The following is a 17,406-nucleotide window of genomic DNA, read 5'->3' on the forward strand; positions in this document are numbered from 1 at the left end:
AGAGTTTACTGCCTATGTTTTCTTCTTGGGATTTTGTGGTTTCAGGATTTACGTTTCCATCTTTCATCCATTTTCAGTTTATTTTTATATGTGGTGTAAGAGTGGTCCAATTTCATTTTTTTGCATATGTCTGTCCAGTTTTCCAACACACCCCTTATTGAAGAGACTGTCTTTAACCCACTGTATATCCTTGCCTTTGTTTTAGATTAATTGACTATATAAGCAAGGACGTAAGATAGTTTTTATGACAGTATCATACATTCATAGCTTTGTACTAGTATAGTATCAGGGAATGTGATACCACTCATTTTGTTCTTTTTCAAGATTCCTTTCGTTATTCATGGTCTTTTGTGAGTCTTTATAAATGTTAGGATTAGTTGTTCTAGCTCTGAGAAGAATGCCATTGGTGTTTTAATATGGATTACAAAGTCATTAATATGACTTTGCATATTTCTTTAAAAAGTAAGGACATTTTAACAATATTAATCCTTCCAAAACATGGGCATGGTATATGCTTCCACTTATTTGTATCACTTTTGGTTAAATTTGTCCCTAGGTGTTTTTATGCTTTTTTGATGAAATTGTAAATGGGATTGCTCTCTTAATTTCTCCTTCTGATCATTCGTTCTTGTTACACAGAAATGCAACATATTTCTGTATATTAATTTTGTATCCTTCAACTTTACCTAATTAATTTATTAGTTCTAATAGTTTTTGGTAGATTTTTAGTGTTTTTTATATATAATATCATGTCATCTTTAAATAGTAAGAGTTTTACTTCTTCCTTTCCAACTGGGTGCTTTTTATTTTTATTTATTTATTTTTTTATTGTCTGATTCCTGTAGCTAGGACTTCCAATACGATGTTGAATAAAAGTGGTGAAAGTGAGCATCCTTGTTTTGTTCTTTATCTTAGAGGACAATCTTTTAGTTTTTCACCATTGAGTATATTAGCTGTGGGTTTGTCATATATTACATTTATTTTGTTGAAGTATGCTCCTTCTAGAATCATGTTTTTGACAGTTTTTATCATAAAATAATGTAGAATTTGACAAATGCATTTTCTGCATCCACTCAGATGATCATGTAATTTTATCCTTCATTTGTTAATATGATGTATCACATTTGTTGATTTATAGATGTTGAACCATCCTTGGATTCCTGTGATAAATCATTTTCTTAAAAATGAATTAAAACCCCTAGGAATAAACTAGACCAAGAAAGCAAAAGACCTGTATGTTGAAACTATGAAACAATTATGAAATAAACTGAAAAAGACATAAATAAGTGGAAAGATATTTTGTACTCATGGATTAGAAGAATTAATATTGTTAAAATGTCCTTCGTACCAAAGCAATATGTAGATTCAGTGCAGACCCTCTCAAAATTCCAATGGCATTTTTTCACAGAAATGAAATAAACAATTCTAAAATGTGTATGAAACCACAAAAGACTCCAACTGCCAAAACAACCTTGAAAAAGAAGAATGAAGTTAGAAGCATCAATTTCCCTGATTTAAAACTATACCACAAAGTTGAAATAATCAAAACAGTATGGTATTGGCATATAAAATAGATACCATAGATCAATTGAACATAATACAGACCCCAGAATTAACCTATGCATATATGGTCAATTAATTTATGACAAAGGAGCCAAGAATATATAATGGGTAAAGGACAGTCTCTTTAATAATTTATGTCGGGAAAACTGGACAGCTACATGCAAAAGGCAAAAAACAAAACAAAACAAAACAAAACAAAACAAAACAAAACAAAACAAAAAACCCTGGACCATTATCTTATTTTTTATTACATTTATCGCGGTGAAATTAGTTAGTAAAATTATATAGGTTTCATGTGTACATTTACATAAAACAGTATTTCTATATTACATTGTGTGTTCACCACCCAGAGTCAGTTCTCCTTCCATCACCATATATTTTCCTTTCTTTTTTTTTAATTTATTGGGGTGACAATTGTTAATGAAATTACATAATTTCAGGTGTACAATTCTGTATTACATCATCTATAAATCCCATTGTGTGTTTACCACCCAGAGTCAGTTCTCCTTCCATCACCATATATTTGACCCCCCTTTCCCTCTTCCAACACCCCCTCCCCCCTTACCTTCTGTTCCCAAGAAGTCATATAAATGAACAAATATATGAAAAAAATGTAAACTTCACTAGCTCTTAGGGAAATGCAAATCAAAACCACATTGAGATATTATTTCATACCTGTCAGAATGCTTATCGTCAATAAGACAAATAATAATGTTGGAGAGGCCGCTGAGAAAAAGGAACTCTCATACACTGCTGGTGGGAATGTAATTTGGTACAGCCACTATGGAATACAGTATGGAGATTTCTCAAAAAATTAAGAATAGAATTACCATATGATCCAGTAATCATTCTTCTGGGTATCTCAAAAAATCTGAAAACATTTACCTGTAAAGATGTATGTACCACTGTGTTCATTGCAGCATTATTCATGGTGGCCAATACACGGACCATTATCTTATACCATACTCAAAAATTACATCAAAATAGATTAAAGATTTCTATGTAAGACCCGAAACCATAAAATTCCTGGAACAACACAGGCGGTAATCCCTTTACATAGGTCTTGGTGATCATTTTTTGAATCTGAAACCAAAAGCTAAAGGAACAAATATAAAAATAATCAAGTAAGTCTACATCAAATTAAAAGGCTTCTGCATAGTGAAGGAAACATCAATAAAATGAAAAGGAAACCTACTGAATGGAGAAAATATTTGCAAATTGGGGATGAAGCAGAGGTACTGTAATAAATCATAAATTCCTAATGGGGCAGGTCATGGTAGGTAGTCAAGTCCCAGGCCTATAACTCCTTTAATGAAAGGTTTTTAACCCATCCCTGTCCATTGTTCTTGTGAATCTAGATTAACACACCTTTGAAATGCCTCTATTCAGACCCCTCCTTTGAAGGAATGACCACCCTCAATATAGCACAGAATCTTAACTATCCTGTAATCTGATCCCTGTTTTGCTTTCTCCAATCTTCATGTAATTGTCTTTATATTCCCTCCTTAATTCTCAATTCATGAAAGAAACTGCAAAAATGTTATTCTTGGGAGCATTTGAGATTTTGCTCCACAGTATATGTCATCAGTTTTGCCTCAAATAAACTCTGATAAAAATTCTGTATGTGTTTAGACATCTGTTTCATTGATGAAATCATATAGATGGTAAGGGGGTAATGCCCAAAATATATAAAGGATTCATACAAATCAGTAGCAAAAAAACAAAATAAACAAATTGATTAAAAAATGGGCAGAGGACCTGAATAGATATTTACCAAAGAACACATACAGATAGCCAACAGGTACAGTGAAAGGATGTTTTATATCATTAAGCATCAGGGAAATGCAAATAAAAACCACAATGAGATATCACATTACACCTGTTAGAATGGATATTCTAAAAAAAAAGAGAAATAACAGGTGTTGGCTAATATGTGGAGAAGAGGGAACACTTGTACACTGTTGATGGGAATGTACATCGGTACATACACTATGGAAAACAATATGGAGGTTCACCAAAAAATTAAAAATAGAACTACCATGTTAATAAAAAGAAACAACAGGTCCAAAGTGGAGTTGCTTGCCTACAGGACAACAAACCCAGACTTAACTGTAGCTTTAGCCACTCCCAGGTATATGACCTGAGACAAATTAGTCTCAAATTTCCTGATCAATGTTAGTGGGATAATCTTCCTGATAAGACCCTTGCTCCTCTTTCCCCCAAAAGAGTTGCCCTGGCATGAAAAAAAATCCTTTCTTTAATTTTGCTAATAACTTTCTTATACTGGCCAGTTTATGCCTATAAAATCTTTCCATTTTGTGAAATTTCTGGGAGCACCTCTCTATTTACTAGAAGGGATGCTGCCTGTTTCATAAATTGTTCAACAAAGCCAATTACATCTTTAAATTTGCTCAGTTAAAATTTTTTCTTCAAAAACATATGACTGAACAATTCCACTTCTGGGTATTTATCTGAAGAAAATGTAAACGCTAACTGGAAAAATTAAATGCACCTACATGTTCATTGCAGCATTATTTACAATACCCAAGATATGGAAACAGCCTAAGTATACAGCAATGAACAAATGGATAAAAAAAAAAGTGACACACAGGTTTGACACTTAAGTTCGCGAACTTGCCACCATGCGCTTACATTGGCAGCACTATACAAACAGCTAGGTAAGGTTTCATAACCTCGGTATATCAGTGTCTCACAGCTGTGTTCATGTCAATGTGTGGCAGTGTCTTGCTGAGTGGTGTTCATTATTGCTGTTGTGTGTTATTGTGTGCCGTCACAAAAATGTCTGAGCTTGAATTAGAGCAATGAACAAACATTAAATTTCTTGTTAAACTTGGTAAGAGTGCAAGTGAAGTCAGGGACATGTTAGTCCAAGTTGATGGGGATAATGCTGAGAAGAAAACGGCAGTATACAAATGGATTAAACATTTTTCTGAGGGAAGAGAACACGTCACTGATGAAGAGAGGTCAGGGTGGCCAGTAACGTGTGTCAAAATCATCAGCTGACTGTGAGAAGCATAGCAGACTAAGTAAACATTGATAGAGAAACAGGAAAATGTTAACTTAAAATCTTGGCATGAGAAAGGTGTGTGCAAAAAATCACCCTGAACAAGCTCACTGGTGAACAAAAGCAACGGAGAGTTGACGTTTGCCTAGATTTTTTGGAGAGGCAAGGCGATGTTTTTGGCCATGTTATCACTGGTGATGAAACATGGGTGTACCAATAGGACCCTGAAACAAAGTGTCAAAGTGCACAATGCAAATCAGCCAATTCTCCATGACCAAAAAATTTCCATCAGTTCAAATCAAGAGTCAAAACGATGTTGCTAACTTTTTGTGACATCAGAGGGATTATTCATTTTGAATTTATACCAACTGGACAAACAGTTAACCAAGTTTACTATTTGGAAGTGCTGAAAAGGATGCATGAAAAAGTTAGATGAAAACGACCTGAAATTTTCGCCAACAATTCATGGCTCTTGCATCATAACAATGCACGAGCTCACATGGCACTCTCCATGAGGGAGTTTTTAGCCAGTAAACAAAGAACTGTATTAGAACACCCTCCCTACTCACCTGACCTGGCCCCCAATGACTTCTTTCTTTACTCAAATATAAATGAAATATTGAAAAGAAGACATTTTGATGACATCAGGACATCAAGGGTAATATGAAAACACCTCTAAGGGCCATTCCAGAAAAAGAGGTCCAAAATTGCTTTGAAGGGTGGACTAGGTGCTGCTGTCAGTGCATAGCTTCCCAAGTGGAGTACTTCGAAGGTGACCATAGTGATATTCAGCAATGAGATATGTAGCACTTTTTCTACGATGAGTTTACAAACTTAATTGTCTGACCTCGTGTATAGATTATGCTTATTTTATGTTATGGAGTTATGTTTGAATAAGCATTGAAACGGTCTGGAAAAACTTTTTTTTCCTGAAAAATGAAATAGAGGAAGGGTAGTAGGATAGAGGGCTTCTGTTTCTTTATATATGTCTGTGTTGTGAAAATAAATAATTAAATGTTCACAAATATACAAAAATAAAATTAAGTGAATTTACTAGTGTGGCTAGGTTTGGAAGGCTACCTTTTCCTTTCAGACAAGAGGAGAGGAGGAGAGCAGACATCAACCTGTGTGGCAACGGGGATGGGCTTCTGCCTGTGTGTACCTTAGACAAGGTACCTGAGAGTGAATGAGGACAGAAGGTCCAGGTGGGCATGGGAGCTTCTAGGCAATGAGACATTTAAGGTAGGGGAAAGGAAAGGATCCTCTAGCTGCACAGAGGACCCAGTTGAGATAGGGCCCAACTGAAAGAAAAGCAAAGGAGAAGGCAGTTCCTACTGGAGGGAGGGAGCCTAGGAAGAGTCACTATAAAGGAAGATGAACAGTTTTGGGGGGTACCAGACACACATCTCCGGTGTTACAACTTGTTTTCATAACTTATTTCTATACATTTTTTTCAATAAAAGATTCAGTCTGTTTCTTTGGATTTGGTTACATATTTGGTAGAATTAAGGAAACACACTGACATTTTCATAATTTCATGTGTTACTACCATTTAAAAGATTGTTCTCTGTAAGTTCAGAGGAAAGGATTTAGTCAACTACAATGAATTCCACAGCTATTACTTAATATCCTCAAGAAACCCACCAGAGGTGATCTGACTTGGTCTTTGAGCCCTTGAGCTAGCATGTGTAGTGAGATGGGAAGCTAAAGGGTAAGACAAGTTTAAAAACGACATTACTGGATGACCCAGGTTTAATGGGTAAGAGAAGGGATGGAAATTTCACACAGGCCAATGTCTTAGTCAAAATCAGTGATTTTTACCTATAAAAAAATGGTAATGATCCTCTCCGGGCTTATCTGAGATAACAGCAAGCAAAGCACTGAAAGGGAATGACCAGAGAAGAAGCCTCTGTTGACATCCCACTTTTTAATGACCTATCAACACACCAGAAAGTCAAACGTGGCTACATCTGTCTCTAAAGTAATGGAAAGCCAAAATAACTCAAGCCATATTTTATTTAGAAACAACACTTTTTCATCTTTGCTTTAGGTCATGTGGGGTCAAAGGCAAAAGTTTGCTAGAGAGTTTATACAAAGACCTAATAGGAAACTTCCCTAAATGCCTTAAAAATCAAAATTTTCTGTGGCTTTGCACTCTACTGTAAAATACCGGAGCTCCCAGCTCATTCCTTGCACTGTCATCTCTTAATAATTGCCTTTCTGCTACCTATTTGATTTCTATTGGGAAACTTAACATACTGGAAAAAAAATGGTTCCTGTTACCAAATTCAAAACCTCCAGACGCCAGTAATCTGAGAGTTACAGCCACAAAGTCAGCAACAAACATGTATGTAAAACAAGCTTTATGCATGTATAAAGTGTGGGAGGGGTACTCCAGGGATAAGCTTTAGACCCACTTAAAAGGAGAGAGAGAAAGACAAAGAAAGAGAGACACACAGACAGACAGACAGACAGACAGAGAGATATCTTTCCAATCAGACGAAGGTGTTGCAAGGTATCAGGGTAATGGGGCTGATGGATTTTTTAGAAGTGGCATCTCTCTACCCAGATAAGTGTGTATTGCCTAAGTGTTGAAGAGCACAATCTGGTCTGAAAATGAGTATGAGTAGATTTGTGTTAACCTCGGTCTTGTTTTAATGAGCTCAAGGCCCTGGGGTGGAACTACACACATCATCCTCCTATTTAGATTTTCTGTTTCACAGCCATGGATACAGATTGTTTCTAGCAAACTTTAACCAGCGGTCTTGTCAAGCTGGATCCCTCTTTGCAGTGGTGAGAAAGGGGATGGCTCCATGTGAATTCATCCTCATCCCTGAGAAAACAAGTTGGACTGCATGATCCAATTGACAATGCTAAGGTCAGTAGCATCTCCTTTGTTTAATATGGGTAGGGTCATAGAAAGGAATTTACCCCCTTTAAACACACATTTTTCTCCATGGAAACATCATCTGCTAAAAACATGCATTGTTATCTGACTACAAGTTAAGGTGCTCCTTATTTATGTCTTTTAACTTCTTTTCGAAGCATGGGTCAATGTCTTAAAGTCTCATGTTCCAAAAATATATCCAAAACCTTTATAAAGCACCAGTTAGTTATCGTTAGGTTCACATTCAGAAAAAAGGCCTTGATAAATCCAGGTTCCAGCCAAACGGACCTCCATATTTTTCAATGTGCATAGCCCACGTTTTACTGTCTCCTTTCCCCTGAACACTGTTCCACCTGCCTGGACAGGCCTCTGCTATCACCGCATTTTTAGATCCTTAAGAACCATCTCTAACACACCTGAATCTGTAAGTCAAAAGCTATTTTCCTGATGGACGTCATCAAAATGGCGGCGTGAGGTGAGCCTCTGTAAAGCTTCCCTAGAATTTACAACTAATCGAACAACAATAACTCCACAAAGGACTCTCTGCACAGCAGACAGGCAAGACGAAGAGGCCCACTACTGAATACATCCTAAAGGTGGGCGAATCGTGCGAGCAGGGGAGGAGGGAAGGGAGAAGTGTGGAGACGGAGCCGCGGGGGAACAGGACGCAGACCTATCTCAGTGCTCAGAGCTTGCTGCATCCCGGAACTATCGCAGCTGCAGGAGAAGGAAGAACTCGGACTGTGAGGGTTCTGCTTATGGCCCACAGGGCTGAGGGGACAGCATATAACACAGTTGAACCCAATGCTCAAGGCAGAGACCTCGGAGAAAAGCATGAGGGAAGAAGGCTGAAAACAGTAGTTTAAGCACTCACTGACGAGCAGAGAATGGAAGCCTTACGCACTAAGACTAGCCGCACCCTCCAAACCCTCCAAGAGCTTGCCCCGCCCCCACTTTCCCAATGATAGTAGCAGAATAGTAGCAGTGTCAGATCAAAAGAAGAGAATATTGCTTTTCAGAGAACTGTGGACAGCAGACACAGATTCGCAGCACAAGTAGTTCCGGCAAAGAGGAGAGAGCTGTCCAAGTAGGACCGACTGTGGTGGTGGTCCCCACCATTGCTCTGGATTAACATTCACAACTCACGCCGCCCCTGGCCTCACCTATCTGGGCGGATCCCTGAAGGAGTAAACAGAACTGCTGAAACATATGGGCCCTCAATCTGGTGCAGGAAGAGCTTTGGAATTTCAAAACCTCTCCGCATACCCACAGAGACACTGTGCCCTGTGATCTAGGCGAACTATTAACAGGGGAGAAGCCTGTCTCCAAGGGAATTCCCCCATTGTGTGAGAAGCTGGAATAGTGCAGAGAAGACATAGCACTAAGGTGTGAAAGAGAAAAAAAAGGTTGCAGTAGAAGAGAAATTAAAACACTATACTAACGAGTACTGGAAAATAAAAGAAATACCTCTTCCTGTCAACCTGTTGCAGAAACCACTCCTGTAGATGTCTAGGAAGAGAAATAATAAATCAGTAATTGCCATGAATAACCAAGGCAAAAAGACAGCTCAGAAAGAAAGTGAAAAGTCTACAGAAAAAGAACTTAAAGATATGGAAATATATGACTTAAACGACAGAGAATTCAAGATTGCAGTTCTGAAAAAATTCAACGAGATGCAAGAAAACAAAGAAAGGCAGTTTAATGAACTCAGAAACGCAATCAAAGAAAAACCTGAGCATTTTACAAAAGGGATTGAAATATTAAAAAAGAACCAAAGAGAATTTCTGGAGATTAAGAACTCAATAGAAGAAATTAAGAATGAAATAACCAGCTTAGGTAGTAGAGTTGACCAGATGGAGGAAAGAATCAGTGACATCGAAAATAGAAACCTGGAAATTACACAGATGGAAGAAGAAAAACACTTCAGACTTCAAAGAAATGAAAGAACTCTACAAAAACGTTCTGACTCCATTAGAAAGAGCAAGATAAGAATAATGGGCATAACAGAAGGAGAAGAAAGAGAGAAGGGAACAGAGAATATATTCAAACAAATTGTTGATGAGAATTTCCCAAACTTCTGAACAGAAAAATTTCCTCGAAACCAAGAAACAAATAGAACACCTAATTACCTCAATCCCAACAGGCCTTCTCCGAGACACATTGTATTCAAGCTGTCTAAAATCAACGACAAAGAAAGAATCCTCAAGGCAGCCAGGGAAAAGAAGATGGTCAACTACAAAGGAAACCCCCTAGATTATAATCAGATTTTTCAGCAGAAACTCTACGAGACAGGAGGGAGTGGAACCAAGTAATCAAACTATTGAAAGAGAGAAATTATGAGCCAAGAATAATATATCCAACATAGATATTATTTAGATATGAAGGAGGAATAAAGACCTTTCCAGACATACAGAAGCTGAGGGAATTTTCTAATACACGACCTGAACTATAAGAAATACTAAAGGAGGCTATTCAACCATGATAAACAGAAGAATTTGTGACAACCAAAACAGAAAAAAAGGGAGAGTAAAGGTGTGAACCTGAATATAGGAATGGAGAAGGTAAGCATGCTGAAGAAAATGGAATACTCTAAATATCAAACTTTCTTTTACATAAACTTAAGGGTAACCAGTCAAAAAAAAAATCCAGAACTGAAATATATACTGCAACAAAAGAAGAAACAGAGGGAAACATCATAGAATACTACCATACAGAAATAATAGAAAACAATAAAAACACAAATAAAAAATGGAGATACAGCCTTACCAGAAAACTAAAGATAGAATGACAAGAAATCTTCACATATCAATAATCACCCTAATTGTAAATGTACTGAACTCATCAATAAAAAGGCACAGAGTAGCAGACTGGATCAAAATCTAAACCAACCATATGCTGTCTCCAACAGACATATCTTAGCTACAAGGAAAAGGATAGACTCAAAGTGAAAGGGTGGAAATTGACACTCCAAGCAAATGGTACCCAGAGAAAATCAGGTGTAGCCATAATGATATCAAATCAAACAGACTTCATGGTGAAAAAGATAACAAGAGACAAAGATGAACATTTCATAATGGTAAAGGGGACCATACAACAAGAAGACATAACAGTCATCAATATTTATGCCCCCAATCAGGGAGCACCGAAATATACCAAGTAACTACTAACAGAAGTAAAGGGAAAAATTGACCAAAGCACAATTATACTAGGGGGCTTAAATGCATCATTGACAGCTATGGATAGAACATCCAAACAGAAAATAAATAACGAAATAGCAGCCCTAAATTACACATCAGATGAAATGGACATAATCGAAATATATAGAGTACTTCATCCTAAAACATCAGACTATGAATTCTTTTGGAGTGTGCATTGAACATTCTCAAGGATAGACCATATATTGGGACATAAAATCAGCCTCAGCAAATTGAAGAAGATTGAAATCATATGAAGCATATTCTCTGATCACAAGTCTTTTTAATTGGATGTCAACTGCAAATAAAAAAGCGGGAATAAACACAAATACATGGAGATCAAACAGCATACTTTTAAAGAATGACTGAGTCAAAGAAGAAATTAGACGAGAGATCAAAAGATACATAGAAACAAATGACAAAGAAAATACATCCTACCGAAATTTTTGGGATGCAGCTAAAGCAGTTTTAAGAGAGAAATTTACATAATTGCAGGACTATTTCAAGAAACAAGAAAAATCCCAAATAAATAACCTCATGTTACACCTTGAAAAAGTAGAACAAGAAGAACAAGTGAAACCCAAGGTCAGCAGAAGAAATGAAATAACAGAAATCAGAGCAGAACTAAATGAAATAGAAAAGAAAAAGGCAATAGAAAAAATTAATGTGACAAAGGGCTGGTTCTCTGTAAAGAGTAAAAAAATCAACAAGTCTTTGTATAGACTCACTAAGAAAAGTAGAGAGAAGACAGTAATTAACAAAATCAGATATGAAAAAGGGGAAATTATCATGGACGCCACAGAAATACAGAATATCATGCAAGAATACTATGAAGGAGTATACGCCACCAAATTCAATAACCTAGAAGAAATGGACAAGTTCTTATAAATATATAGCCTTCCAAGGTTGAACCATGAAGAACTGGAAAATCTAAACAGACCGCTCACCAGTAACAAAATTGAATGAGTCATCCAAAATCTTCCCCAAAGCAAAAGTACTGGACTAGATGGCTTCACTAGTGAATTCTACCAAACCTTCAAAGAGGATCTAATACCAATCCTGATCAAACTTTTCCAAAAAATTGAAGAAGAGACAGTACTCCCTAACTCAATTTATGAGGCCAACATTACGCTGATACCAAAACCTGGAAAGGACAACACATAAAAAGAAAACTACAGACCAATATCTCTAATGAATACAGATGCAAAAATCCTAAAAAAAATTCTAGCAAATCAAATACAACAATGAATTAAAATGATTATTCAACACGACAAGTGGGGTTCATCCCTGTGGTACAAGGATAGTTCAACATCTGCAAATCCATCAATGTGATACATTACATAAACGAAATAAAGGACAAAAATCATATGATTATATCAATTGATGCAGAAAAACCATTTGCAATATACAACATTCATTTATGCTTTAAACACTTAATAAAACAGGTATAGAAGGAAAATACCTTAACATAATAAAGGCCATATATGGCAACCCCTCAGATAATCTCTTAATTAATGGTGAAAAACTGAACCCTTTTGCTCTACTTTCAGAACACGACAGGGCTGTCCCCTATCACCTCTGCTTTTCAACATAATGTTGGAAGTCCTTGCCAGAGCTGTCAGGCAAGAGAAAGAAGTAAAAAGCATGCAAATTGGGAATGAAGAAGTTAAATTATCACTCTTTGCAGATGACATGATGCTATATATAGAAAACACTAAAGACTCCACCAAAAAGCTATTAGAAACAATCAACGAATACAGTAAAGTTGCTGGCTGCAAAATCAACGTACAAAAGTCAATTGCATTCCTCTATACTAACAATGAAATCTCAGAAAAAGAAATACAAAAAACAATTCCTTTTGCAATTGCAGCAAAAAGAATAAAATACCTAGGAATAAACTTAACCAAGGATGTGAAGGACCTATGTGCTGAAAACCATAAGACATTTTTGAAGGAAATTGAAGATGACACAAAGAAACGGAAAGACATTCCATGCTCATGGATTCGAAGAAGCAACATAGTTAAAATGGCTATATTATCCAAAGCAATATACAGATTTAATGCAATCCCCATCAAAAATCCCAATAGCAGTTTTTAAAGAAATAGAACAAAAAAATCATCAGATTTGTTTGGAACCACAAAAGACCCTAAATAGCCAAAGCAATCTTAAGAAAAAAGAACAATACTGGTGGTATCACACTCCCTGACTTTAGCTTGTACTACAGGGCTACAATAATCAAAACAGCATGGTATTGGCAGAAAAACAGACACATAGACCAATGGAATAGAATTGAGAACCCAGAAATAAAAACACATAAATATGGACAGATAATTTTTGACAAAGAAGCTAAAAACATACAATGGAGGAAAGACAGCCTCTTCAATAAATGGTGCTGGGAGAATTGGATAGCCACGTGCAAAAGAATGAAACTGGACTGCTGCCTGTCACCATGTACCAAAACTAATTCAAAATGGATCAAAGACTTAAGCATAAGACCTGACACAATAAACTGCATAGAAGTAAACATAAGTACTAAACTTAGGGACCTTGGGTTCAAAGAGCATTTTATGAATTTGACTTCAAAGGCAATGGAAGTAAAAGCTAAAATAAACAAATGGGACTATATGAAACTTAAAAGCTTCTGAACAGCAAAAGAAACCATCGACAAAATAAAGAGGCAACCAACTGAATGGGAGAAGATTTTTGCAAACATTGCCTCCGATAACTGGCTAATATCCAAAATATACAAGGAACTCATGAAACTCAACACAAAAAACAAAGGAACAAATTGATAAATGGCAGACGACCTGAAGAGACTTTTCGCCAAAGAGGACATAGAAATGGCAAATAGACATGAATAAACGCTCAACATTACTAATCATCAGAGAAATGCAAATAAAAACCACAATGAGATATCACCTCACCCCAGTCAGAATGGCTATCATCAACAAGAGAAATAGTAACAAGTGTTGGAGAGGCTGTGGAGAAAAAGGAACCCTCATACACTGTTGGTGGGAATGCAGACTGGTGCAGCCGTTACGGAAGGCAGTGTGGAGGTGCCTCAAAAAATTATGAATAGAATTACCATATGACCCAGCAATCCCTCTCCTGGGTATCTACCCAAAAAATTTGAAAACATTTATACATAAAGACACGTGTGCTCCAATGTTCATTGCAGCTTTGTTCACGGTGTCCAAGACATGGAAACAACCAAAATGTCCTTCGATAGATGAATGGATAAAGAAGTTATGATATATATACACAATGGAATACTAATCGGCGGTAAGAAAAGATGATATAGGAATGTTTGTGACAACATGGATGGATCTTGAGAGTACAATGGTAAGTGAAATAAGTCAGACAGAAAAAGCAGAGAACCCTATGATTTCACTGATATGTGGTATATAAACCAAAATCAACAAAAGAACAAGACAAACAAATGAGAAACAAAAACTCATAGACACAGACAATAGTTTAGTGGTTACCAGAGGGTAAGGGGGTGGGGGGGTGGAAGATGATGGTAAGGGGGATCAAATATATGGTGATGGAAGGAGAACTGATTCTGGGTGGTGAACACACAATGGGATTTTTGGGTGATGTAATACAGAATTGTACAGCTGAAATCTATGTAATTTTACTAACAATTGTCACCCCAATAAATTTAAAAAAATCCTTTGTAATGCGAAAAACAAGTACCTAAATGTAAACAAATAAAAATTTGAATTAAAAAATTAAAATAAATGTTTCTTCCCTGAAAGTTTGGGCCAAAAATGTGGGTACACATTATACATGGAGTGCATTATACACTGCAAAATATGGTCAAAAACTAGGACAAATACATATACAGGGATACACTTTAGATTTTTAACAATGGTCAGAATGGAGGAATTGGCTTAGAGTGGGTAAGGGTAGCAGGGAGAAGCAGCAAGGCTGGAGACATAAGAAGGCAGGGTAAGTAAGCAGTAATTAATTCAATAATTCATTATAAGTATAACGACTGCATATTGGAAATAAAACTTTATATTTGTGAAAACAAGAAACAAAGCAAATGTACTTGGGGAGGGAAAGAGATCTCTTTTAGATTGGTAAGATTTAATGAGGGTTTTGAGATGGACAATGGGTAAGCAGGGAAAGAACAGCAACACTCTAAAGAATATAAGGTCAGTCACTGAAGCTGAATTATGCCCACTTATCAATTTTTCCAAGAGCTGCCAATGAATGTGAAAGATTGATTCTCGCTAAGGGTGTGATCAGAATGATTGGAAGTTCTGCCAGTATCCTGGGTTTTTTTTCTCACCACAAACAGAGACTAAATTCACTATTTTCTTCCCCAACACACACACACACACACACAAATGATTCTTAGAGCATCAAGAAGGTTCTCTATTTATATACCATCTTGTTCCATTGGCCTTTTGAAGAATGAGGCCTCACCAGGGGCCGTCAAGTGCTTTTGATGAAGAGGTGACATAGCTTTAGCATCAGACAAAGTCTGCTGGAGACAAAAATAGGAAGGGTCTGCATTTCCAAGAAGGTAAAATCAAATAATAGAGTGCAGGTCCCTGATGAGCAAGATCAGAGACTCCCAAAATGGCAAAAATGAAAAAGTGGTTTAAAGGTCCTCTCAGCTACATACTTCAATACATAATGCTGTCTTTCTGATCTTCCAGATCCTAGATTCTAGCACTGGGATGGAGGGGGTAGGAAGGACATATTGTGGAATTCCTAAGGACTAAACAGATTGTGTTTCACTGTAAACTTCTTGTAAGCAGAAATTTTATCTACGCTATCTTCCCTGTACGTACCTAGGAACTCAGAATGACTGTGTTTTTACAAAAGTCCATGTTGAATATTTCGATACAATGGACTCAAACTTACATTGCAATTCTATTATGAAGAATTTCACCAACAGTTCATTTGCTAAGAGATCTCCCAGCAGCATTTGAAGCTATTTCCCCATCAACAAGCAAGAAGAGACCTTGGCCTAAATGAGACTTTAGGTTATTTTCATGGCCAGATATCAAGATCATTGAGCCAACTGGCTGTATGCAAAAACAACTGTTAATATATGACCCTGGGGCAAGGGTGGAGTTGGGGAAACATGAATCACAAAATTTTCCAAATTAAATGAGCACACAGAGTAAATGGGAGTCTCATTTTATGAAAATGTGATAAGAATTTGCAATGTAGTTCCAATAAATAATTACAGTTGAATTTACTGAATCCCCACATGCACTCTAACCTTTCAAAAAACATCTCCACTGTATAAAGGGAAACCCATCGGCACACACTCCAGCCCCAATCAAAAACAGGTATTGAGCAGTATTTTCATGCAGCACTCACCTTAAAACACAAGTGTAAAATCCACTGTCTTGGGCCACAGCTGAATGAAACCATATTGAATCTTCCTCTTTGCTCATCCTGACCTCTGAAAAGATGATGGGCTCTTCCAAATCACCTTTGTTTTTGTACCACATAAGTCTGAGTCCAGTGCTTTGGGCCATGCTATAGTTGGTGCGAATGTAACTGTAGAAAAGGGCACATTTCACTCGGACTGGTTCACCTGCCAAAGCCATGTATGTCTTGAGATCCACTGACCAGTCAATGCAGCCATCCACTGAAAGAAAATCAGACGAGCCATGAGATGCGTGAGCATTGTGGATAATAATGGTAAGAGCAACAATCACTGCCAAGGTCTACTGAGGACTTACTAGGAGCTGGGCACTCTGTCTAGTGCTTTCCATAGATTACCTCATTCAGTCTTCCCAGTGATCCTCAGAGATAGACCATCACCTTCTTTGGACCTGTGCAAGCAGGATTCCTGCTCCAGCCCTGTGCCTTTGAGGTATTTCCAATCCTGTACAGTAACCTTCTGTTTGGGGTTGACTAACTCCTGCAAGGAGCTCCAGCACTCACGCCTGTGGGGTTTTCCAGGGGTCTCATGGCTAGGTGCCAATGCCAGTAAAAGTGAACTGCTAGAATGACACTGACATGTTGATTTTAGGTGACTCAACTTGTTTATATAGAGGAGAGCCTCACAAAACAAATACTTTTACAGGACCCCTGTCCAGGTAGGAGCAGCCCTGAGATTGACACTTATTATTTTTATTTCACAGATGAGAAAACTGAAACTCAGAGAAGTTCAGTTACTTTGCCCAAGGTCAAACAGCCAAAACATAGTGGAAAAACAGTCTCTGATTCTAGAGACTGAGCTTTTAACCCCTACCCTATACTGCCTCTGTTTATCATTGTGACAGGAACCACTGTGTTATTTATTTGCCTTTGAGAAAGTAAATGCCTGGGTTGGAAGCAGAGGGCACCTAAAGTAATTATTTGTCATTATCTACATGCCAGTTTTCCATGGTATGACCTATTAATAGCAGATATTTTAATCACAGTTCGATTTCTTTTTATACCCTTCGGCCTCCCTTGCTGTTCAGCTTGAGTGTGCTCATGGGAATATATTATATTAGTATAAGGTTTAATCAAATAATATCAGGTGGGTAAATCTACCATTAAAGAAATACAGATATAATAAATTTCCTTTTTTCCAGAAGAGTTGGAAAAGAGATAGTGTGGCTAACTGAATATGCTAGTAAATACAATTAGCATAGATATTCTACCACCAACTGCTTATTTTCAAAGAATGTTATCAAATTATGCTATATCCCTTTATCTGACTTGAGTACCCTTTATAAAATAATCCTCTTGTAAACTATATAAAAACTACCATTTTA

The 17,406-nt window shown here is 37.0% G+C and overlaps 1 protein-coding gene across 1 annotated transcript in view; it reads right to left on the minus strand.

Annotated features, from left to right (window-relative positions):
- IL1RAPL2 (interleukin 1 receptor accessory protein like 2) overlaps nucleotides 1-16,284 on the minus strand; it is a 760,470-nt gene extending 744,186 nt beyond the window's left edge. Inside the window, exon 1 of the mRNA XM_081043405.1 lies at nucleotides 16,013-16,284. Coding sequence (XP_080899531.1) covers nucleotides 16,013-16,245 — 233 coding nt within the window. The 5' untranslated portion in view covers nucleotides 16,246-16,284. The remainder of the gene's footprint in view (nucleotides 1-16,012) is intronic.
- Nucleotides 16,285-17,406: the final 1,122 nt, after the last annotated feature.

The sequence above is a fragment of the Rhinolophus hipposideros genome, assembly GCF_964194185.1.
Source record: "Rhinolophus hipposideros genome assembly, chromosome: X".
Classification (NCBI taxonomy): Eukaryota; Metazoa; Chordata; class Mammalia; order Chiroptera; family Rhinolophidae; genus Rhinolophus; species Rhinolophus hipposideros.